Below are 25668 nucleotides of genomic sequence, written 5' to 3'. Positions count from 1 at the left end.
CTCTATCTTTTCCTTTAGTCAAATCTACTGTGTGTATGTGTGCGCGTGTGACTTGCAGGTAATATCATTCATAAAATTGCAATCTTCTGTTTGCTTACTCCTTAATTATAAGGACATTTTGTCATCATTGCTGAGTGTTGTTGAATGATTGATATGGTCAAAGAAGTGTTGAATGATTGATACTGTCAGAGAGCTGAAGTAATAATTTAGCAATGCATTTTATCTGGCAATGCACGGCATACTCCAGCATTGTGTTGACTTTGGGCGAGAGGTGGGGATAAACCCTGGACTGGACAAACATATATTTAATTCTTGGACAAAGCTGAGATACCCAGAGCAAACCTATGCAAGCACATGGAGAACATGCAAACTCAACACAGAAAGATCGGAAATGACATCCAGCCCACTGCCCCTCCTTAAAATGTGCGGCAGATGTGCTAACCATGTTCTCTTGATTAACTCTAGCTTAGTTTTTATGCACTTACACATTTATATTAGTAATATGCGTTGCCCTATGAATAAAATATTTTATCCTCTCAATCTTTTAACACACTTGACTGCATTCATGTACAAAAATGAATGTAGGTAAAGAAAAGGAATCACAAGACCACACACAAAAGTCAGATAGTAATCCCTTACGCTTTAATCAAAGCAGATTTATGTCCATCTGGAAGCAATGCTGCATTGCTTATATCAGTGATCAGTGGAGAGTGTGACAGATTCAGTCCTGGTGTGAGAGCTCTGAGAGGTGCCACATGTAGGTTAAAGGGGACATTACTGCAAAGGCTCGGTGTGGCGCTTGATGCGCTGTCGGATTGCAGCTGCTCGTCCATCTGTTTCGGAAGGAACAAGAATAAAGGAGGCGAGAAGTTTGTGTTTATGACATGAAAGAAGGTGACCATGACAAAACAAGTTTCCTGTATAGCTCTCAGTGATTCGAGGGAGAGAAGAGGGTACATTATTCACCACCTTCATGTTAAGATAAGATCAGACAAAAATGTTCAGCAAGGCACACACCTGGACCTGACTGGGCTAGAAAGATCAAAACATATTTTTTTTTTCTCTTTTAAAAATGTTGTCGCTTTTCATGCCTACAAAAATGCACCACCATTACATGCTTAAAACATTAGAAAATGCTCACGATATATGACTAATTTTAATTTGTTCATGCTGTCAGGACCAGGAGTCCTTCGTGTCTTGACAGCTTTTGTTTACCATGTAAAAATAATCAGAGTACACATGGCATTCGGTTGTGTTTTTTCTGCCAAGTCAAGTCCAGTGCTTTTGATATACCTCATTAACTTGGGCCGGCCAAGTTGCACGCTATCGTTAATGTCTTTAGTATTCTGAATATTCCATGTCTTCCCCCTTAGGTCTGCCTCACCCATTTGCCATCACTGTATTTGAGGACAGCCTCTACTGGACTGACTGGCACACTAAGAGCATCAACAGTGCCAATAAATTTACCGGCAAGAACCAAGAGATCATTCGTAACAAATTGCACTTCCCCATGGATATCCACACCTTGCACCCCCAGAGGCAACCTGAAGGTCAGAAAACATCTACTCTGTGTTAGTTCCTAGACTTAAGTTTTTTAAATAATAGTCCAAGTCACCTCATTCATTTTTGAAAATGAACGTCTCTAGTCACAGCTTCTTGTTTTGTTTTTCGGTGTATCTCAGAACTTACATTGTTGTGCATTTTTAATTGTTGTATAGATTTAATTTTTTATGTAACATATTTCGAGCGGCCCTGCGGGTTGAGTGGTTAGCACGTCGCCCTCACAGCTCTGAGGTCTTGGGTTCAAATCCAGGTCGCTCCACCTGTGTGGAGTTTACATGTTCTCCCTGGATCTGTGTGGGTTTTTTCCGGGTACTCAGGTTTCCTCCCACATTCCAAAAACATGCATAGTAGGCGGATTGGACACTCTAAATTGCCCCTTGGTATGAGTGTGAGCATTAATCATTCGTTGTCTGTATACCTCGTGCCCTGCGATCGGCTATCCACTGATTCAGGGTGTCCACCTCTGGCCGGAAGTCAGCCGGGATAGGCTCCAGCACCCCCTGCGACCCTAGTGAGGTTAAAGCGGTTCAGAAAGTGAATGCATTTAACGTATTTCCAAATGTTCTGTTTTTTTATTACATATTGTTGGGGTTATTCTGGGATTAAGGAACCTATCACATATATTTGAATTTACTGTAGGAGGCAAGAACCGCTGTGGTGCCAACAATGGAGGTTGCAGCCACTTGTGTCTCCCTGGCAATAAAACGTACACCTGTGCTTGTCCAACTGGTTTCAAGAAGGTGGACCACAACAACTGTGCTAACAGTGAGTTTTTGAGTTATCCATGTCTTTTACTTCACCTTTGTAAGACTAAAGCTGTGTGTGACTACCATATATATATATATATATATGTATATATACACAGTTATATGAGCTTTTAATTGCCTAAACTATTACATAGATGCATTCTGTGCTATTCTACAGCTCTGGTTCTCAAATTTTGACGTATCACCTCAACAAAAAGCACCAAGACAAAGTAAAAATAGTAATAGTAAAAAATTAGACAGGTGTTTCATTCAATGATATTTTAAGACAACATTTGATCATTAACACCTGGCTTGGTTGTAGGAGGAAAAAAAACGTCAAGTTGAATAAGGATTGAGTTAAAATATTTTAAAATTGAAAATTCATGTGACTTCTTGTTTCTACAGGAAGGTAAAAATATTAATGAAATTATTAATACAAATGCAAATGACTATAGATACACTCATCTTTGGATGAGGAGAATAGAATGATTTAAAAGAAAAAGATGAATGCTGTAGTAACATTTTAGTTAATTAATCGTTTGCATACTGCCACAGGGAGCCCACATACCGCTTGTAGAATTGGTACTACACTTTGAGAACCATGGTCTCAAGAATATGTTTTAAGTACCTAATCTCATATAAGAATGCTAATTTACAAGATGTAAATGTTTTGTATGTCAGTGTGGTTTTGTTTTTTGTTCTTTTTTTATTGTTGATCCATTGTTTAAAAATAGAAGACTGACAGAAGACCTTTGGTCTTTAATCAGGTCTTGACAAGTTCCTGCTTTTTGCCCGAAGGACGGACATCAGACGTATCAGCTTTGACACAGAAGATATGTCCGATGATGTCATCCCTCTGGCTGATGTGCGCAATGCTGTGGCACTGGACTGGGATGCCAGAGAAAGCTACATCTACTGGACTGATGTGACCACGGACTCTATCAACAGAGCCCTATGGAATGGCAGCAAGCAGGAGGTCAGAAGGAAGCCTTCTAAAATTAAATCAATAGGGTGGCATGTTTCCTCTGGCGAAAGCTTTTAACAAGGCTAGAAGAAACTTGTGTAGTACTGCCACCTTGAGATGCAGGAGTGTTATTATATCTTGCTTGACTACCAACATGCCAGAAGAGGGTTGCAGTGGTTTTACTAGGATCACAGGTTGGATGTGTATACCCAATCAACAAGCTTGACAGTTTGCTTTATTCCTTTCTTGCAGGTGGTTGTGGACACCAGCCTGGAGAGTCCAGCTGGTCTAGCTATTGACTGGGTGACTAACAAACTCTACTGGACTGATGCTGGTAACCAACTTAGTTTTCAGATATTATATGCAGCACAATCAAATCTAATACTCTTTGGGTGTAATTAATGTGATCTATTTTGTTACCCAGGTACAGATCGTATTGAGGTCGCTAATGCAGATGGGAGCATGCGGACTGTGCTTATATGGGAGAACCTTGATCGACCCAGGGACATTGTTGTCGATCCTATTGGAGGGTAGGGTTATTTAAAAGAAATCTCGTATTATGAGTTATTTTTGTGTGTATATATGTATATTTATTTATTTATTTATTTTCTTCTCTATAGTTTCATGTACTGGACTGACTGGGGTGCCAACCCAAAGATTGAACGTGCAGGGATGGATTCTTCAAGTCGCATAGTCATTATCTCTTCTAACTTGACATGGCCCAATGGGCTTGCCATTGACTATGACACTAAACGCCTATATTGGGCAGACGCTGGCATGAAGACAATTGAATTTGGAAACTTTGATGGTTCTGACCGACAGGTAAGTCTTTTCTGAGGTTGTATTTCAACAGAGGTGTAATCTAAATATGGCCTACAGTGAGACGTGACAATTTAGTTTGAATAATTGAAATGTTAAAGCTCACTAAATTTACACACCTATCCTTTCAAGGTTTTGATTGGCAGTCAGCTACCCCACCCTTTCGGCCTTACTGTACACGAAAACATGCTGTACTGGACCGATTGGCAGTCCAAGAGCATTCAGAGTGCTAACAAATTCACTGGCTTGGAGCGACAAACGCTTACAGAAAACCTGGAAAACCTAATGGACATTCACATGTTCCAGAGGCATCGTGAAACAGGTTTGGGCATCTTTGTGTGTGGTTGTGTTTTTCATTACACTCCCTTCTTAATCAGTAGTTTTTTTGAGTGTTTTATTGCATTTCTGAATGAATTATAAGATTTTTTATATATAGACTACATATTGTTTGCCATTTAAATTCATTATGACTTTGTTTGAAATTGCACAGTTATGCGCTCCCATAGCAGCCATCTGCTTAACATCCTGCTCAACATTTGATAAAAGAGAGTGTTTACCGTTAACATAAATTAGTATTCATGCTGTGGAGAATTGGACATAAACTGAGCCTTGATCAGTGACTACAAAGGCAATACCTCTTTCTGGTCCAAAAACTAACCAGAACATTCCCATTCATTTTTCTTCTATCGAATGACCTAAAAAAGGTTTGGCAGCTGAGGTTATTTTGTTGTTGTTGTTTGTCTGCTACCTGTAGTGCACAACCCATGTGCAGTGAACAATGGAGGTTGTAGTCACCTCTGTCTCCTGGCTCCTGGTCCCAAAGCCTTCAGTTGTTCGTGTCCTACTGGCATCAACCTTGAGGAAGATGGAAAGACCTGCACACCTGGTATGTGATCACAAGCACACCTATATTTATTTTTACATTACTTTTGTACACTGTTATGAACGGAACATTGATGCAGTATATCAATAACAGTATTTGATTTGTTTTGTTCTCAAGTATTTACAATTATTTTTTCAGGGATGACCAGCTTCTTAATCTTCGCACGGCGGACAGACATAAGAATGGTGTCTTTGGACATCCCTTACTTTGCTGATGTGGTTCTTGCTGTCAACAGTTCCATGAAAAATACAATCGCCATTGGAGTTGACCCACAAGATGGTTTGTGTGTCCTGTCAAAGAAGTAAAATGTCATGAGCTGAGCTTATGTTTCAAAGAGGAAATCAATTTATCTTACTATGGTGTGTCTTCTGCAGGAAAGGTATATTGGTCAGACAGTACACTTAAAAAAATCTGCAGAGCCAATATCAATGGGACAGCTGACGAAGACATCATATCTACAGGTGAGGAGAAATTATCCAAATAAGTTCAGCAAGATACAGCATCAGGGTTCTAAACCCTTATGCATTGAGTGCATTTCTAATCTATTTCAGGGCATTCATATGCACAACGCCATACCTTATATTTTCCATGCATCCAAAATATAACCCAACCATTTTCATGATGTAACAAATTAGGTGCCCAAATCTTAACATTTTGGAATAAAGGGGCCTGGCATCCACTTATTATGTGAAATTTTTCTCAGAAACTACTTCATGTAAAAATATGATTCTTTGTTTTTACACTCGTTAGGTCCAATTAGCCTAAATATCAAAGAAAAAAGAAAAATGCATGCCTTGCAAGAGTTTGGGTCTTAGAAGGTTAAACGCGGTGTCTGGCCAATGTTACACAGCTACCGAGTTTTAAGGTGATTGACTCATAAATGATAGAAGAGTAAGACTTCAAAGGTAGTGTCCACAAAAAACAAGAAACTGAATGATGACTTTACAGGCCTTGAGCTTATAAAAGTCCGAACTATTATACTAAGTCTGAACTATTTTCACAAGTTTGAACCCTGCAACATTGCGCCATGCGGCATCTAATCTTTTTCTAGGACTGATGACGACTGATGGTCTGGCAGTAGATGCAGTAGGCCGAAAGATTTACTGGACAGATACAGGAACTAACCGGATAGAAGTTGCCAATCTGGATGGCTCGATGAGGAAAGTTTTAGTGTGGCAAAACCTCGACAGCCCCCGTGCCATTGCACTTTACCATGAGATGGGGTAAGGCTACCACCATAGCAAATGCATATTTAGTCACCTATTTAACCCCAAAAATATTTTATATGTTGATATGACATAAAGGAAGTAATATGAAAATAAAACATTCAACTTCATGATCACTGTGAAAGCTGTCAAGATACACTTTGTTTTCCGCACTCACTTCATAACTCAATTTGTCTGAATCCCTTACAGTTATATGTACTGGTCTGACTGGGGAGAGCATGCCAAATTGGAGCGCTCATCAATGGATGGATCAGATCGAGTGATCCTCATAAATAATAATCTTGGATGGCCCAATGGTCTTGCCATAGACATAGCTGGCTCACAGTTATTGTGGGCTGATGCTCATACAGAGGTGAGTTTTAGCCCAAGAAACGTACTGTGTAGATGGTGAGAGATACCATATCATACTACTAGAACTGCTCCTTTTTTTTTTTAAAACAAATTAAAATTTTGATAGAAGTGAATGTTTACAAAAAGTTAATGCCATTGACAAAGAAGTACAGTAGGACCCCTTGACACGGGCACAATCCGTTCGATGACCAAGCTCATACCGAGAACTTACTGGTTTCATGATTTTAATTTTCACATATTTTCCACATATAGACTGTAACATTAAAGGAAACAATACAGCAACACGAAAAATACAAAATGTTTGGTGTAAGTCAGGACCTACCGAACCCCACCAGTTCCATTGCCCATTCACCGAACCTCACCAGTTTCATATGCGCATACAATGAACTTTACTTTAGTGTAAAAAAAAAAAAATAATGTGTCGCCAAGACACCTGGGGAGTCAACGCTAAAGAGAGAGCTCATAAAAATAATTGAATGTTGTAAGTGACAGTATATTTTTCAAATGGAATTTTCTTTATAATAAGTGAAATCTGATACCCTTTGTTTTTCCATAGCGCATCGAGGCTGCTGATTTGAATGGCCAAAACCGTCACACCCTGGTGACACCAGTCCAACACCCATATGGTTTAACCCTTTTGGGGCCCCACATCTATTGGACTGACTGGCAGAGTCGCAGCATCCAGCGAGCAGACAAAAATTCGGGTGCCAACACTATCACTGTTCGTGCCAGCCTGCCAGGCCTGATGGACATCCAGGCTGTGGACAGAAAGAGAACTTTGGGTAAGTCTTGAGTTGGGCAACTTATCAAGACAACTTTAATTTGACTAATTACTTACCTCCAACATTTTGATCCAGAACAACATTGGTGAAATAAAAGGTTGTTGGTTTTGTTGAGCGGCCTGGCTATGATCTTCTAGTCCTATAAAAAATACATGGGTTTTGACTTCACCCCTTCTTTCAAGCAATTTCAAGCTCTATGTGTAACTTGTATACTTAGGCTTCATCTTTAACTCAGTCAATAGCAAAGTGACTGCAAATTGAGTTTTGGAATGGAATTCAATGCATAATTTTGTTACCTTCTTTGCTTATTCTTCTCAGGATTCAATAAGTGTGGCTGGAAGAATGGTGGCTGCACTCACCTCTGTCTTCCTCGCCCCAATGGTACTTCCTGTGCTTGTCCTACTGGCATCCTGCTCAAGAGCGATGGTAGAACATGTGAAGACTCCCCCGAAACATTTCTTCTCTTCTCCAACCGCATCAGTGTCCGGAGAATCTCTTTGGACACTAACGATCACACAGACGTGCACGTACCTGTGCCCGAGCTGCACAATGTGATTTCGTTAGACTATGACAGTGTAGATGGAAAACTGTACTACACTGATGTCACCTTGGATGTGATAAGGTAGCATCCTCAGATATTGCTGGTCTTGGGTTTTTCATAATGATAATAATTATACTTGCATGTATTTTATTACTCATGATTTTACTTGTGTGTTTGTGTGTGTAGACGTTCAAACCTTGATGGCAGTGGAATGGAGACTGTAATAAGTCAGGGCCTAAAGACCACAGACGGCTTGGCTGTGGATTGGGTTTCCAGAAATATGTATTGGACTGATACTGGTCGAAACACCATTGAGGTGGCGCGCATTGACGGAACCTGCCGCAAAGTCCTTGTCAATAACAGTTTGGATGAACCCAGAGCCATTGCAGTGTTCCCGAGCAAAGGGTGAGACAGAAACAATGAAATTCTATTGAACAGCTAAAGAAGTCATCCAATTACACCTCACATAGCCTGTTTAAGACCCAGTGGCATGAGATAAATGAAAATATGACATGACTGCAGTTGTTTTGCTTGTCATTTCACCAATGTCCCCTTGTCCTTGCAGGTTTCTATTCTGGACTGACTGGGGTCATATTGCTAAGATTGAAAGATCTCACCTGGATGGCACAGATCGCAAAGTTCTTATCAATACTGACCTGGGCTGGCCCAATGGACTCACATTAGATTATGACACACGAAGGTCAGAGACTGCCTGAAATCCTTGCATGCTTGGTTACCATAATTGTATCTATTCAGCTCTATCATATTTTCTCCATTCGGCTTTATTATGTTTTACGTGTTATGGATGCACATCATATTTGTACTTACTTAAAGGGCTTTTTATTCATTTCTATGTATTCCTACAGGATATTTTGGGTTGATGCCCATTTGGACAGGATCGAGAGTTCTGACCTGAATGGAAAACTGCGTCAGATCCTTGTTAGCCCAGTGTCCCACCCTTTCGCCTTAACACAGGTAGTCCCTTCCCTAACCTCTCAACCCTACAAGGTCGCAATCACTGGACCAAACCTTCCTAATGGCTGCCTCCGTCACTCACCTACTCTCCCACGTGTCAGCTCACCGTGTAACTCTAGTCATCGGCCATCTGCTCGTCGTCCTCCAGTTCATTGGACTTGACCATTTCTTCTATTTCACTTCCACTCTGACCCTCATTTTTCTTCCTCCTTTCTTCTTCCTACCCCCGCCCTTTTTTCTTCCTATTCCCCTATCCTTGTCTGTTTTCCTTTCCTCTCTTCTTCTCCCTCCGTTTCCATAGTTGAAGCCAGTCTCCTCCCCTCTAACCCCTTTCTCCCGACTCTCGCAGCAAGACCGCTGGATCTATTGGACTGATTGGCAGACTAAGTCCATCCAGCGAGTGGACAAACACACTGGCCGTAACAAGGAAACTGTGCTGGCCAATGTTGAGGGCCTGATGGACATTATAGTGGTTTCACCCACCAGGCAGACAGGTAAGAGATGTCTTCTCCAAGCAGTTTTTTTTGTTTGTTTTTTATGCAAATGCAAATAGAAAAGGCGGATACTATTTGTGCAAAGCACCTTTTAAGTATAAGTGTCTAGATTCTTTTCCTCACAACTGTGGAAATATATATTCAGACTAAGTGCAGCAATTGTTTATGGCTTGTTTGAAACATCCCTCCTTATTCTTCAGGTACGAACCTCTGTGGGGTGAACAATGGAGGCTGCACTCATCTATGCTTTGCTAAGACTGGCAGTTTTATCTGTGCATGCCCAGATGAACCAGATGGACGGCCATGCTCTACCAGTGAGTAGTTTTCAATTCTGCAGTGCATACAGTGAATTATTTTAAAGACGATGTATCCATAAAGAATGTATAATTCATGCGAGTGCACATGCTACATATCTATCAGTTGCAGGATACATCCCCACTTCTCCCAGCAGAGAAACCAGCAGCACCCCTGTCCCTAACAAGATCCCCAAAGCTTCAACAGTAACATCCCAAAGTGGACCCTCCGTGTTGAAGTATGTATACAGATTTGAATCTATTTTAACTTTGACTTCAGTAGGTCTCAATTAATTATCAAAATGTGATATTATTATACCACTATATGCACAATTTGCTTTCTCAAGATGCATGTATTTGTTTTACAGCTGCACTGACAAGAACCTAAATGTTGAAGAGTGCTTACAAAGCAATGTGGTGACTGCTCCCCATGGTCAGTGGTCTCACACACACAGTACCCCCCCTAAACCTCAAGTCAAAGACATGATTGGTGACCTGATAAGTGCTTTTTATGTTACAGGGGAAGGACTTCATATCAGCTATGTGATTGGAGGCGTTTTGACTATGCTGGCTATTCTAATTCTCATTGTTGCTTTGATTATTTACAGGTGAGTCATCCCTTGGACAATATTTATATATGTTGTACTCAACACTTACTTGAATGTAATAATTACATCTAATTGAAAAATCAAGTCGCCAACTAAAGGTATGCATGTTCTTTATTTGACCAACAGACATAAAAAGTCAAAATTTGCTGACCCAGGAGTCAGCAACCTGACATACAGTAATCCATCTTATCGGACTTCCACACAAGAGGTCAAGATTGAAGCCTCCCAGAAGCCTCCAATATATAATCAACTTCGATATAAGAAAGAGGTAATGCTGCACAAACCACCAAAGGAAATCAATTTTTAGAACTTTTTGATTAATGGACTTGAGTGTTCATTCATTTTTACTTTTGCAAACAGACACATTTTATGAGCAAATGATATTTTCTGAAAGACTGCCTTGTTCATCATTTCCTGCCTTTCTTTTACTCCTTGCAGCTATCTCATCCCTACAACTCCCTATCCCCCTTTATCTTTTGACCCTTAATGTGATATGGACAGGTAGTTACACAACTGTATTTTTTTTTTAACACATGCTGCTTTTCTTTCTTTTCTACTCAATTCTTGACAACCTGCTGTGTGTTTAAGAGTATTTTTCTTGGGCATGTGTGTATTTCTATTACACTTTTTTTTAAGTGAGTGTAACTAAATTTGTTTTTATTTGTTTTACGGTGGCTCCATTCTATTAACCTTCAATTCATTCGTATACCATTCCGTTTATCTCACGAAGATTGCTGGGGTGCTGAAGCCTATCCCAGCTATAGGCAGGGTATATACACCCTGAATTGGTTGTCAGCCAATTGCAGTTCTGTTTATATTTCTTTAAAAATAAACAACTGCACATTAAAAAAAGAAAATCTAAAAAGTTAGGAATATTCAACTTCCGGGGTAACTTTTACAATGAGCTTCAAATGCTCTATAAACTAAATAGTTGAACTTAATCGACCTCCTTTAAATTTTTGAATTCATATGGTCCAAACTGTTCATTGTTTTCAATACCTAATAGTGTATTGAACATTGATCTAAGTTGTGTTGTTGTTTATGCATTTGCTTAGAATGAATAATTGTTTGTTGCGTTCATTGGTTGATATAAAGTGTGACTAAAACCAACCTAGATTACTAAAAAAGTTTTGCCTTTGCAGATGTGAAGAATATGCGCATGTTTGGGTCTGACTTGGTCTTTCCTAATTCTGGCAAATCTACAGTCGCTAACTAATTGAATGCCTTTTGTTATCCAGGGTGGATTGGAGGGAGGGTACACAAAAGAGAAGATCCGTATTGTGGAGGGCGTGTGTCTTCTATCCACCGATGAACTCTATTGGGATGACCTCAAACAAATCAAGCCATCACGAGGAGGCCTCCACACTTGCATGCGCACAGACACTGTTTCGCTACAAACGAGCAGCGCTTCACTGGATGATGGAGAGACGGAGCAGCTCCTTCAGGAAGAGGCTTCTGAGTGTTCCTCCATAACAACCCTCACCCCCTCAGCGATCACCCCTCAGCGTCACGCTGAGCACAGCCTGCCAGACACTGGCTGGATTTCCATGCGCAAGCCCTCGACTGAGAGTGAAGTTTGAGGCTTACCTGCTTTACAGTAGCTTCAATTGCAAAAACACAAACGTGTCTGTAATTTTATCTGATGTGGACATGAATAAGTACTTGTGCAGATGCATATTTCGAGTCAAAATCAAACAATTTCTCAACTGATATGAACTTATGTATATCAAAATGGTCCTCCGTCCTACTTTTAAACATACACATAAATATGCCCAGATTGTACTCTGATAAAAAGGCGAAGAAATTGGTACGATGGGATAAGAAAACGCAAACAAAAATTCTTGAGTGAAGTGACCAGAGATGGAAAGGCGATTCAGGCTCTTATTGCAACAAATATCTCTTAGTGTACGATATTAACTTTTGGGGGAGTTTTTTTCCTGTTGGATTCTGCTGAATCGACATTCTCCTAGGACTTTGTAACTGCGGTGCCCTAAAACCACTCCTCTCTTTATGAACTCTATTTATGAATGATTTTTGTACTTCTGAGTGGGCTTTCTGGCGTTCAGAGAACAGTGAGTGTTGTGTTGAGCTTTGTGCAGCAGGTTTTCAAGTGTTGTATTTATCACAGTGCCAAAGGGTGGGGTTTTACCAACTCATCATGCTTCTTCTTCCATTTCACATCAGTAGAAAGTTGTCACAATTTGAGATTTGTTTTTATTTTACAATCGCAGAAGCCCGAATGAATTATTTAACGTCACCAGCTGTTTAATCAAGGATTTAGCTAGGAGCTCTTCAGTTCATTGCACAAGTTACATTTTGCATATGCTCTATAAAAGGTCCTTTTTAGTTTTAGTAAATTAACCATTGCTCATCCCTGGGCTAAACTAAAGAAGTTGCCAGCCTAAGTCACAGATATTTTGTCTTTGTTCTTACTCATATTTAACACATTTGATTGATTTAATGATGCACAGTGAAGGCAGTTATGCTTTCTTACCTACTGTAGCCTATAGTACTGTGCTTGTAATTAAATAAAGGTAAAGCACATGTAAAAATAGTGAGACGGTGGAGGGGGGGGGGGGGGGGGTCTGGGCTATTTCAAGGCAGAGCTTTTTTCCACGATTGATTCTTTGTGTTAATCCTTTGTTTTTTGTCATAACCAGCAACTCTGATATTGAATTTGAATGTTACTAGAATGGTGGCCCGCTGGACGAGTGGTTAGCACATTGGCCTCACAGTTCTGAGGTTGATGGGTAAATCCCAGGTGTGCCCTCACTGTGTGGAATCTATGTTCTCCCCGGGCTTGTGTGGGTTTTCTCTGGGTACTGCGGTTTCCTCCCACATCCCAAAAACATGCAGAGTAGGCTGATTGAACTCTAGATTGCCCCCAAAGTATGAGTGTGACTGAATGGTTGTCCGTCTCCTTGTGCCCTGCGATTGGCTAGCCACCGATTCAGACTGTCCGCTGACTGGTGCCCATAGTTAGCTGGGATAGGCTCCAGCACCCCATGACCCTTATGAGGATAAACTGTACAGAAAATGAACAAATGAATCAAAAGTTATTAGAACAATTGATTCAGGTTGGTTCCTCCAATTTGAAAATGTACTTTCAGCACTTATAATTGTAAAGAGATGTTTTAACATTGTTAGACAAACTCTGCCAATTAGATTTGTAGCATAAAAGTGCTTTCATCGTAGCAATGTTCTACAATATTAGTGGATTTTATTAGGTCTCAACAATATGAATGGTATATTGTGTTGTTTAATTAGATTGTTTTTTGTAGAAAAAAACAAACAAACAGAAAATGCCTGCAGATTGTTAGTTGAATCTCCAAATTGAAGACACTTTTTGGAAATGCAACGTTAGATGAATATTAGCATATCTTACAACCTGTGCAATTTTCTACTAAGTTTCCTTTTAAAACTTAAATTATATTTATACATTAAACCACAGAATATCTGCTTTGCCGAGCTAATATCTGGAGTTTTTTTTAAGGGACAAGGTAAATGCTAAATATGAATTGCTTAAGTGCACTTGCAGTCCTGTGCGGGTATTTGCAACTTTTGCGTGCAACACATCACTAGTCGATTTAATATATAGTTACCATGCATTCTACCTTAAGAATGTTTACCTGTTGACAAACCATTATTGCTCATAAAATCATGTATTTTGGAAAACTGCTAAGAACTCAGCAACTTGCTGTTTTGCTGCTATACAAAGCACTGACGCCAATAAAAGAGGATCTTGGCAGCTACACGGTTGGCTGGATGCCAGCCTACAGAATATGATGGTTACTCAACTTATCATCGTCATCCCAGCTCGCAGTCCCTCCAGCTCTGCTGCACGAATGCAAAATGTGTACAAATTATACCTTGCGGATATATATGACGTTTAAGTTGAAGATTCTGTTATGAGCTGCATAGTCTTGTGTACAAAGGGATTTCATGACTGTTGTTAGATAATTTTTTACTCACTGGAGAAGAAATAGAATAGAATTTGTTTGACATTTGTTACATTATTTTAACCACTGTGTTTTCAAACCTTGCAAATGTTATGGAATATAGCATTTATTTAATTGTACCCCATTATGTTATGAATACTGGTCACATTAAGCTGTTGTAAAGTTACCAATAAGATGTATTTATAATTTGTTGGATTTTCATTTTGATGTGTAAATATGAACAGACTGTAAATGTGTTTCCATTGCAGTACAGTACTAACAAACTGTGTTGTGTGATATAGTGATCCCTTTGCTATCTTTTAATATAAAACTGCATTTGAATGAAACTCTTGACTCGTGGGGATCGTTTTGGGAAATAGCGATACTAGACACGATTATTATGTCACTAAATACTATTGATTTTTGCTCCTGGAACCTTTTTTCAGCTAATAACCTGGTGATTGCTTTAAATTCATTGAAATTTTAAATTGAGTGAAATTTTGTAAAATATTTTGACATTTCAGGAGTTAGATATTTTTAGTGGGGTTTTCTGTGACATGTCCTTACAGTTTAGTTTGTTAAAATTTAGGTTTTATTTATATTTAAGTACATTGATTGACAATGGAAGTGAAATAGCTTTTGATTGAGCGATTGATGCCCACCTCCTAGTCAAATTAGATTGGACATCTTTCTATTTTCATACTTTGCTGAGAAATTTTTGAAGGAGAAATTGGGTTGAGACACTGCAGGTCCCATTCTGACCTACACTCCGGTCCGGGAGGTGGCGGTAATGTACTTTTAAACTTTCCACCCGGACAAAGATAAAGAGCAACAACTGGACGAGAGGCAGCGCACACTGAATTAACAGCTAGGGAATACAAATTCATTATGATTAAAACTACAATATTATCAGTTAAAACATGTTTTATCCATTGGTTGTATAATTTTGTCATAATAAGGGTTAAAGCACGCGTATATTTTTAACCACGTGGTTAGTTGTGACCAATCAGTGTCGCCATGGCGCTTCAGCCAATCACAGCCTTCACAGGGCGGAAGAGTCAGTACCATGCGGTTTACTTCTGTAGAAGATAAGTCGTTCGGACAACGCACACGATAAGGTAAGGATTTGAGAATAACAAATCTGCCTTTTTCGAAAATTACGTTGTTAATGTGCACATTTTGTTTGTACCTTAAATACTGCTCGCAAAATTTTTCTTAAGCGGCTCTTTTATTAGGCTTTTTTCTTGAGGAAATGTACCACGTGGAAACAATATAAAATGTTATTAGGTCATATTTAAGTATCGAAGCCCTTCCCCAGACCGATCATGTTTTGGCTTTCTTTCCTCGTGCATGTTTACGGACCAGTCATGTTTTATGGTGCTTGGAATGCAACTTTTTTTACACCATGATCAGCGTCTTTTTTGCGATCGTAAGTTTCATCAAACACTCCTTCGGAGCGGGAACTTCAATGTATTGCAATCATTTTCATTTATTGTTTTGCGGTTAGTTTTGGCACGAAACTACCACAGTAGTTAATTCTGCTTGCCTGTGGGGTTTTGACCTCTTCTGAACATACACAGTTGTCAACAAAAAAATTCAAAATGGCGAAGAATCCCAGGAAAATTTCTGGTGGCCACTCCAAACCCAAACATCGTCAAGCTAAAACACCCAGTCGTATTTCATGGCTATTTTTGACGAGATAAATGCATACATGCATTATAAGTTTGTCATGATGTGCAAATTTGACAAAAAAATAGTAAGATATTTAGGCTGGGTACAGCATGTGTAAATCAGTTTATAACTAACTTTGGGACAGCCTAAAAGCTGTATAAGTTATACCTGTAAGAAAAACAAAAATCTGATATACTTACATTTCATGTTTTTTTTTTGGTTGTAACTTTATTTGCAGGGTTTTCCTGTGCAAGAAGCACTGAAATTAGTTGAGCTCCTCGATGGAGACAAGTTGGATTTATATGAAGATGCCATCCTGGATGCTGATTATCAAACACCACCTCAGGAGCAGAGCAGCAGTGACGTAGTGGTGATGAACACTCCATTCCACAGCCAACTGAGCACAGTAGAAATGTCTCAAATGAAAGTTAAGATAGCTAAGAGCTAGTGGATATATATTTATTTACACCTCCTGGCCCAGCATCGCAGTCAAGACTATTCCGAGCTTTCTGAGGAAGAAGATTCAAAACAAGGGGAAAAAGCACCCATGTCACTTAAGTATGTACACATTCCTGAAGAAAATGGCTTTTTAAGTTCTAGTAGTTAATGCAAAATGAATTGAATGTTTGATATTTTCTTTGCAGGTATGTGGTGTGACAAATCAATTGGGTCGTTCCAGAAAATGAGTTAATCCGGCATGGATGAAGTAAATGCGATAATTTTAATGTTCCTATTATGGTTTAAATGCCACAGGATTGCTGGCATTTCAGGAAGCTGGCTGCAGTATGATAAAGACCTTGAATTCTTACATGGTAAGTTTTATGAGAATGAACTCTAAAATATTATTTGCATTAAAAGGTGTATTTATTTATTTTTTAAACATCTAGGATAATAATGAATAATTCTGGTATGAAAAATTAGCAGGGCTGGAAGTATGAGAGTGATGAGTTGCACTAATCAATTGGAGTGCGTTGCAGTGGCATCAGCACTCCAATCTGACCCACCCTGAGGACACACGCTGTGCACAGGGGCCATCTGACTCGTATCTTCCATTCATGATCTTTATTCTGGTCCTACTCGGATTGTTAGATTATAGTCTGACTTCATTTAATTACATTATTCATTCCAGATTTCAACAAAATGGAATTGACATATTTCAAATGTAACCATAGACCAGCATTCACTATTTAGATGGTCGAACCATTCTCAATTTGGAGAATCAATTCACTGCAAAATTGTGGCACATCACTAAACTAATGTCAAAGTTTTGTTAACTTTTTGATGACATCTTATTTGTGTGCAAGACTTTACCGTAGCCGGATTAAGAGTTCACCACAGGGCTTATCATTAAAAAGTATCTGCACATTTTGACAAGCTGTGTATTATAATACCCTTTTATTTAGCTTTTGTTGACACTTAATTGGTCAAACAAAACTACTAAGTCATTTTAATCATTTGATTTTTTGCTATTATCTCATACCTCTCTCTACTCACCCTGTTTTCATTCTTTCCCAATGTTGTTTTCAGGAGCACTGAAAATCTGGTTTGTGCTGAGGGGGAGCCAAAAGTACCTTGGTCTGCGGCCTGCAGTGGTGCCTAGTTGCACCTAAAACAAGGTAAAGTCTTTGAGGAACTTCAATTGAAACCAATTACACTCATATTCCAGTAGTTTATGGATAATAATTTGGAGAGGGTATATGAGCGTACTGTTTGTTTATTGTCTCTGACCTGAACAGTGTTTTAGCTGCCTTACCTGCTACAGTTATGTGATCTACCACAAGGTGTCACCCAAACACGAGCAATCAGATGGTGATGGAGGTCCATTTTCAGGGATTTAATTCAATAAGTACAATGCATTGTAGGGATGCTTGAAGTTTTCCATGATTGAGATCCAATGGTCTGTCCTGTTGCCACCATAGCAACTCATGAATTTGATGGACTTGCTGCTCAAAGGTCATAGTCAAGTCACATGTATGGCCCAATCCTTTCCTTATTTCCTGCTTTTGAACGGAAACTTTGGTCCAAATTATCATGATGCATCCTGTGTTTTGCTATTCGGGCTTTGTCTTGGTGAGAAAGTGTTGGCCATGGGCAACAACGCAGCGTCAGTTGGATGTATTGTGCTCTGCTCAAGTTCTAGTGAGGATAAGAGTTTCTCGTGTTAAGGATACCAGTAAAATGCATATTGAAAAGTTGATTTTGTGTTTTTATAGTATGGACTTTGTGTTGATGGAAAAGTACATTTTAGCAGAGAGTTGGGGGTGAGCTACACTGCTACCTGCATCTGGGAGACCTTTTTTTTCTAAACCTTGTGCATGTTTCAGATGTCAGTATAGAAAAGTATGACTTCAATTGTATGAAAACTACAATTCCAGCAACTTGTTTTGTTATGTGGCAGTTAGTGAATTTGTGCAGAACGATTGAGTAATGACCTAATGTGAATTTCAACATCCATTCACCAAATGCATAACCTATTTAATACAGCAAGTAAGCCACCTCCAAGAATATCGAATAACATTCTTATGTTGCGACAAATACAAAGGACAGACACACCACGTCTCTTTAGTTGCTCCTCATTCAAATGAATCTATTTGAGAGTAAGTGGAAAACAGATGTGTTTACCGTATACTAATCAGTAGCAACTCTCGCCTTTGGCTAAAATTCTGCTCACCTCATAAAAGCGGCACATTTCCATCCGGCTCAGCGGTAGTGTAGGTGTGCACAAAGCCACGAGGGAGCACAGAAATGAATTTGTGAGCATGTGTTTATTCATCCTCAGAAACATTTGATGATCATTGGCTGCGTTCCGCTTCATTTGTTTTCTGAGATCTAGGTTCGAACGAAAGCATTGAAGTAATTCTAGTATATAGAGGCAGCACTCCGAAACACAGAAGTGCCTCTCCTCAAAATATGTGTCCTTTTTTTCCCCCTTTAAAAAAAAAAATATCTGTCAGTCATTTTTTTATGGTATGTGGCCCCCCTTGTCTCTAACCTGTACACAACACGAATACTCCATGGCTGGTGTGTATACTGGATCACATTTGACACAAATTTAAACATAGATCACAAATCCTCCCTGTCGCTTATGCACCTTTTTTGACTGTCACTCCTATTTATCCCCACTCCTGAATAGAAGGATAAACTCCTTTCATGCATAGAGGGATGACCTAAAACGTGTGGGATTAAATGCAGCAGGTTGTAGATATGAGAGACATGGAGCAGGTATATGATGTGCAAGAAATGAAATTTGTCAGTATGATTATAAAACTTGTGGTGGCTTTCCCATTTGTCCTAAGATGTAATGGTTGACTGTTACAAATAGCTGACAAAAGCTCCAAGGCATTTGCTGATGAAAAAAATGGCAGGGTTTAGCATTTGAAATATATATATATATATATATATTAGTATAGATGTGTGTTTGTATACGTATGCGTATATATCTATACATGTGTGTATGTATGTATTTTTTTGTTTAAATCATGCATATACAGTGTATATATAGATATATGATATGCTTTGTCTAATTACTGAATATTTTGCATGTATGACCTTAGCATCAACTTAAAAAATGCCCCAGGTTCCATAGATATAGTTGAGAAACACAGCTAAATACTGTTGTTTACATAAAAAAATTCCAAGTTACAAAACAACTTTTGGAGCCATTTAATTTTGTGAATAGAGATGGCACTGTAATTTATTCTAAATTATATTTAACTCTTCTAACTAAATTTTGCATTCACAGTTTTCACTTACAGTTAAGAATTAATGACGATTTGCAGCATTTCTTCACTTTGATGGTATTACTGTCTGATTGTAAAGGCAATCGACCTAATTAGCTTGTTTGGTCCTTGGAGTATGTATCACTGATGACAACAAGTGCAGGGATGGAAGCAGCTAAATGGCTTAGCCTTGCCACTGGAGATTTGGATACGAATAGAAGTGAGCTACAGTCATCTCCCAGTTGGCATTAACCTTCCCTTCTGCCTATACCTCCTCAGAGGTCCTTCAATGATGGATGACCTCTTTCTCATCCCATCCAACCTCTCTCACACAGACACACACACATACACACTCACACATGCAAACTACACGCAAACCCCATTCCAATGCCTATTAAGCTCACATCTTTATAAATAGATTAGGTCACTCCAAATGGAAATTTGTAGTAGTAAATCCCATAATCCCTTGATTGATGCTCTTTGCCTGAATGAATATCTGTTGGGGTGATGAGTGATTTTTGCAAAGTATCATTGTTTGGTATCTGAGGTGTGTTACTGTGCGTCTTTAATTTGTCTGCGCTGCAGGACGCAGCTTTATTTTGTGCGCTTGTCAAGACAATTCACTATCATGTTGTATTTATGATGTATTCTGCACTCATGCACAGCCTCTCCTGGTGTATTAGAGCATCATTTTTCTGTCACAAATGACCCAAATTTTGCCTGCCCAGCTCCCCTTTCTCCTGTCTAGCGCTTTTCGTAGAAGGATACATTCTCCTCTCATTAAAATATTACAAATATGCCCGAGGACAGACAGCAGATTCTGTTTACCTGTTGTGTCTGTTGCATTTAAAAGATAAAAATGGATGCCAAAATCTATTTTTAGTTTAACTATATATATGCATGTATGTGTAAATCTATGTCTAATCTAAAAATCATATAGTTAGATAGATATATAGTCCGATCATAAATGACTGTTTTGTACCTGACACCACCTAGTGTTAATTGTCTTCCATGCTCATTATGATATCAGGTGATCTACTGACCCAGTTATTATTGCCATCCAGTGCTTCACAGTTGGAAAACAAGTCTGACACGCTTTATCACTCTAAATATGGAAATGTAGACTGCACTGGTCTACATGAAATGTTTGAAGAAGTTTTGGGTTTATTTGATCTTTGTTAGGCATTGTTGTATTGATTGTTTTGTGACATGCCCGACTGTTATGATGCTGCATTGTAAAATGTGAATGCAGAGCTTCAAAAGGCCGTACAAAATGCAAAAGTGGCTGTCAGGGAAAACAAGGGCGTGCTCGGTGCCCGCCTCGACCCTAGCGTATTGCATGTAACAACCCGCTGAACCGTAGTAAACCAGTGAATTAATGGTCCAATCCATGAATGAAGCATACCTTTATTGACAAACATTTACTCATTGTCATAAACATGAATTAATGTTAATATGAGATATAACTACATCATAGTTTTACACTGATATTGTCATTAGTTCCTGTTCTCGTTGGCATTCGTGCCTACTCAGTCCAATTCCCTGATTGATAATCAAATTAGGAAATACCAAAAAAGTTAATTACTGTATAATTATATAGTGTAGTGCCCCATCAATCTGTTTTCTCCAAGGAGATAATTAGTCATTAGGTTTCCTGAGTAAAATTCATACCACTCAAAGAATTTTATTTTAAATGTAATCATTGGGTTCAATTGCAATTTCATCTAGACGCACTGACAGTGAGCGATTGATTACCAGAAAGTGGAAAATCGGGAGACTTTTTTTATCACATTGAAAATTGCTGATATATCTCCGAGTCAGCCATGCTGCTGATGTAATAAATTCCGTGGCCCTGTGTATCTCTGACAGGTATTGTATGAAACTGCACCTAATTTTTCCTTTAAAAAAAAAAGATAGATTTCAGCTCAAGAGTTACATTACACTAAAGTACTTCACTTCCATATATTTTCATGGCATTGATATAAAAAATAGTGTATTTTGTCGCAAGATCGTCTTTCACAGAAAGCTCTCTTCCCCTGAAATGCCATTTGTGACATTATTTGTGCTGATGCCGTGCTGGTCTCAATTGTTCGAGAATCAAGTCGACAAAAGCCTACTTTCAAAGAAAGATTGGCTGGGGCCATTTTTGGGCTTTACTTAGCCCTAGATTTAGAAAGCAGGATTGTGCCCACGCTGTCAATGATATATGAACCATACATGATCCTAAAAGCACAGTCAGAAAAAATGTACTCTTTTGACAACCCAGCTTTCCTAACCATAACACTTTTTCACTTGACATTGTTATTGTCATCTGCTTGCCTATTGGGATTCTTTACCCATCACAGCTAAACTGGTGTTTATTCCTTATGAATTTTCTACAATTTACATCAGGCAATTTATTTTCCGGCTCGGTCTTAAACTTTTTCGATTTAACACGCATGTCCTGTTTTACAGCATCAAGACGACAAAAATCTCCACTATTCTACGTCGTCTTCAAAACATGGACATTGAGTTGGAAGGACAAACACCTCATGGAGCGCGGTAAGCAAGCCACCATCTTTTACGCATTCAATATGATGGGACAATATGGGCGTGGTTACGCCCACTCACGACGCAACTGCGTAAATTATGCACATGCTCAGTATCTAATCCTTTTCCTAAACAGCCTTTATGCTGACGGACGACGAGCATGCCGACGAAGTAAGTCGTTGGGCAATTTACTGGTCTAAGTGCATTTTTATCATGCTACTGGGAGATTTTTTAGGAATCAATTGACCCAAAAACGCTCACAAATCTTTTAGTTAATTCCAGGTTGAACACACAGTGGATAATTTAAGTTTGGGCAACTTTTCCCCACTGGCTATGTGCTCCATGTGACGTTATCTTAGCATTAGCGTCACGATGACCCTCCCCATTTGACTTTAAAAGTACCTTGTCTGTTTTCTCTCCATTATTGAATTGTGTAGTCATGTCTTTTTAATCCAACCAAACAAAGCAGATAAATCAACGGACATCTTGCAGGGTAAAGGCTATATGACATCCAAAGCCACAACTTGGTACCTGGTTGTTGTATGTAATGGAAGTTGTCACTGCGAGTGCTAAACACATTTCAAATTGTTCTGTTTTCACCAAAAATTATTTATACCAAATTGTTATGCCAACGTTCTACTTGCTGTTTACGTTAGTCTGTATATTTAATCGGCTTGTCTGGAAAGGGAAAATAGCATGGAGCACCAATTTATTTTTTTATTCTTAATCTTGATTGTTTATTAAATTTCTAGTAAGATTTCATTATCCTGTAATGATTGTTTGGCAACTCCCAAATAGCTTGCTAGAATCAAGTTTTCCTCTGTTTAGCACCAAGTTGCAGTTCTTCCTCCATGCCCAAAACCTTCGCACCTTTTGGGATTACAGGAGAGGAAACTGGGCCAGAACAAGGTAAAACCCTAAACCTATCTATTGAATCTCCACTCTATATGATAACATTACCTTTTTTTGTTGCAAGCTTTCCCTGCACGGCCAGAAAACCCTTCAGGTTACAGGAGAAAAGACTGGGCAAGTTCTAGGTAAAACTAGTTCCAAAAATCAAGTCGCTTAAGCCTGTCTCTATAAGTGATAACTTTTGCTTTGTTTTGCCCGCATCCAGACTCTGGTGTGCCTTCAAAGGATTTTCCTCGCAAGTTGTCATGTCTCTAATTTCTGCACTTTGGAGAATGCTGACAGGTAAATATATATATTTTTTTTATTGTAAAATATCCAAGTACTTATCCAAATAATCATTATAATCTTGTGTATTTCAATATATATCACCATGGTGGCTTTTCATTGAACATAAATTGAAATTTGCTCCCCCATAATAGGATAAGACCACAGCTCTCTGGCTCGTGCTGGCAAAGTGAGGTAAGGATATTTTGTAGTCAAACATCTTTAAAGATTAATATGTGTATATATATAGGTATACGTATACATATACGTATATATACATATGTATATGTATATACATATGTATATGTATATACGTATATGTATATACGTATATGTATATACATATATATATGTATATACGTATATGTATATACATATATATATGTATATACGTATATGTATATACATATACATATGTATATGTATGTACATATACGTATATGTATATACATATATATATGTATATACGTATATGTATATACATATACATATGTATATGTATGTACATATGTATATGCATATACATATGTATATACATATACATATGTATATACATATACATATGTATATGTATATACATATGTATATGTATATACATATGTATATGTATATACATATGTATATGTATATACATATGTATATGTATATACATATGTATATGTATATACATATACATATGTATATGTATATACATATGTATATACATATACATATGTATATACATATGTATATGTATATGCATATACATATGTATATGTATATGCATATACACATGTATATACATATACATATGTATATGCATATACATATGTATATGCATATACACATGTATATGCATATACATATACATATGTATATACATATACATATGTATATACATATACATATGTATATACATATACATATGTATATACATATACATATGTATATACATATACATATGTATATACATATACATACGTGTATTAATATACATATGTATATGTATCTACATATGTATATGTATCTACATATGTATATGTATCTACATATGTATATGTATCTACATATGTATATGTATCTACATATGTATATGTATATACATATGTATATGTATATACATATACATATGTATATGTATATACATATGTATATGTATATACATATGTATATGTATATACATATGTATATGTATATACATATGTATATGTATATACATGTGTATGTATATACATGTGTATGTATATACATATGTATATGTATATACATATGTGTATGTATATACATATGTATATGTATATACATATGTATATGTATATACATATGTATATGTATATACATATGTATATGTATATACATATGTATATGTATATACATATGTATATGTATATACATATGTATATGTATATGTATATACATATGTATATGTATATGTATATACATATACATATGTATATACATATACATATGTATATACATATACATATGTATATACATATACATATGTATATACATATACATATGTATATGTATATACATATACATATGTATATGTATATACATATACATATGTATATACATATACATATGTATATACATATACATATGTATATACATATACATATGTATATACATATACATATGTATATGTATATACATATACATATGTATATAGCCACTATGCTCTAAAGCAGTGGTTTTCAAAGTGGGCGGTACCGCCCCCCGGGGGGCGGTGTGAACTTTCAGGGGGGCGCTGACGAATAAACAGGCGAATGGGGGGCGTTGAAATAGTGAAGGGGGCGATGGAGCAATTACAGTAAAATGTGACGTTGGTGTTTGTAGAAAGACCGGAAAAATTGATCGTCTGTAATAAAAAGTCGACAAAAAACAAGCTTTATTGAAACAAGAAACGTTGTCTGCTCGAGCGCTCACGAGCAGCGCGCATATACCGTATATCACTAATTGTCGCGAGTTTATCGTCGATGCAGGCGACTGGGGAAACCACCACCATCCAGTCAGCCGCAGAGGAGCACACAATAGCGCGCCGGCAACGCTTAACCACAGACGTATGCGCACAGCGACCGGCTTAATGCATCAGCTATCAATTTTTAGGATTCGAGGTGAACTGCGCATTGGTCTATTAAAAGAAACGAAATTAGCGAATAATATCTGAGGCGCCTGTCTTCTATTTATTTAAGCTTCGTTCGTTGGAAAGGGGTAAAGAGGGGGGCGTTGGCATTTTGGCCCGGCGGTGAAGGGGGCGGTGGCCCAAAAAAGTTTGAAAATCACTGCTCTAAAGTAATAGGTATGTATGTATAATGTTTCCATTTTCCCCCTCCTGTGGCTTTAATGTTGTTTGCCTTTTGCAGTGGGATAAAGGCCTGTTGACTGAGCAGAGATGGCACTTGAGT

The 25668-nt window shown here is 38.1% G+C and overlaps 3 protein-coding genes and 1 non-coding gene across 10 annotated transcripts in view; 3 read left to right on the top strand and 1 right to left on the bottom strand.

The window, feature by feature from the left end:
- The window catches only part of lrp4 (low density lipoprotein receptor-related protein 4), a 61572-nt gene extending 48759 nt beyond the window's left edge, over window positions 1-12813 (top strand). For 2 of the 5 annotated variants that reach the window (XM_077713153.1, XM_077713152.1), the window contains 24 exons: window positions 1374-1550; window positions 2203-2328; window positions 3077-3285; window positions 3526-3607; window positions 3698-3803; window positions 3894-4095; window positions 4225-4414; window positions 4847-4978; window positions 5114-5254; window positions 5350-5436; window positions 6027-6198; window positions 6391-6553; window positions 7109-7334; window positions 7653-7956; window positions 8062-8280; window positions 8441-8575; window positions 8742-8850; window positions 9152-9344; window positions 9545-9658; window positions 9765-9876; window positions 10006-10070; window positions 10158-10245; window positions 10372-10513; window positions 11484-12813. In XM_077713153.1, coding sequence (XP_077569279.1) covers window positions 1374-1550; window positions 2203-2328; window positions 3077-3285; window positions 3526-3607; window positions 3698-3803; window positions 3894-4095; window positions 4225-4414; window positions 4847-4978; window positions 5114-5254; window positions 5350-5436; window positions 6027-6198; window positions 6391-6553; window positions 7109-7334; window positions 7653-7956; window positions 8062-8280; window positions 8441-8575; window positions 8742-8850; window positions 9152-9344; window positions 9545-9658; window positions 9765-9876; window positions 10006-10070; window positions 10158-10245; window positions 10372-10513; window positions 11484-11825 — 3836 coding nt within the window. In that variant the 3' untranslated portion in view covers window positions 11826-12813. Of the gene's footprint in view, window positions 1-1373; window positions 1551-2202; window positions 2329-3076; window positions 3286-3525; window positions 3608-3697; window positions 3804-3893; window positions 4096-4224; window positions 4415-4846; window positions 4979-5113; window positions 5255-5349; window positions 5437-6026; window positions 6199-6390; window positions 6554-7108; window positions 7335-7652; window positions 7957-8061; window positions 8281-8440; window positions 8576-8741; window positions 8851-8951; window positions 9127-9151; window positions 9345-9544; window positions 9659-9764; window positions 9877-10005; window positions 10071-10157; window positions 10246-10371; window positions 10514-10683; window positions 10861-11483 lie in introns of those variants that run through there. The other 3 variants (XM_077713154.1, XM_077713155.1, XM_077713156.1) reach the window with 3 other exon arrangements.
- Window positions 12814-15434: 2621 nt separating this feature from the next.
- Window positions 15435-25668, top strand: part of LOC144194791 (uncharacterized) — a 10497-nt gene continuing 263 nt past the window's right edge. For 2 of the 3 annotated variants that reach the window (XR_013325980.1, XM_077714102.1), the window contains exons 1-9: window positions 15435-15612; window positions 16093-16412; window positions 16499-16666; window positions 22028-22114; window positions 22931-23011; window positions 23079-23139; window positions 23220-23296; window positions 23434-23473; window positions 25627-25668. The exon at window positions 25627-25668 is cut by the window's right edge. Coding sequence is in view for 1 of the 3 variants with exons in the window: in XM_077714102.1 (XP_077570228.1) it covers window positions 16552-16666; window positions 22028-22114; window positions 22931-23011; window positions 23079-23139; window positions 23220-23296; window positions 23434-23438 (426 nt within the window). In the remaining 2 variants the exon portion in view is untranslated. Of the gene's footprint in view, window positions 15613-16092; window positions 16413-16498; window positions 16667-17381; window positions 17471-22027; window positions 22115-22930; window positions 23012-23078; window positions 23140-23219; window positions 23297-23433; window positions 23474-25626 lie in introns of those variants that run through there. The other variant, XR_013325981.1, reaches the window with a different exon arrangement.
- Window positions 16788-16899, top strand: LOC144194856 (small nucleolar RNA SNORD67). Its single transcript, XR_013326007.1, has one exon. It is a non-coding gene; the product is annotated as a small nucleolar RNA SNORD67 (small nucleolar RNA).
- LOC144194792 (peptidyl-prolyl cis-trans isomerase FKBP3-like) overlaps window positions 25638-25668 on the bottom strand; it is a 4892-nt gene continuing 4861 nt past the window's right edge. The window contains exon 3 of the mRNA XM_077714103.1: window positions 25638-25668. This exon is cut by the window's right edge and continues 392 nt beyond it. The gene's annotated coding sequence lies outside the window, so the exon portion shown is untranslated.

Source organism: Stigmatopora nigra, chromosome 3, assembly GCF_051989575.1.
Source record: "Stigmatopora nigra isolate UIUO_SnigA chromosome 3, RoL_Snig_1.1, whole genome shotgun sequence".
Classification (NCBI taxonomy): domain Eukaryota; kingdom Metazoa; phylum Chordata; class Actinopteri; order Syngnathiformes; family Syngnathidae; genus Stigmatopora; species Stigmatopora nigra.
Note: the sequence above shows the minus strand (reverse complement) of the source record. Positions and strands in the feature narration are given on the sequence as shown.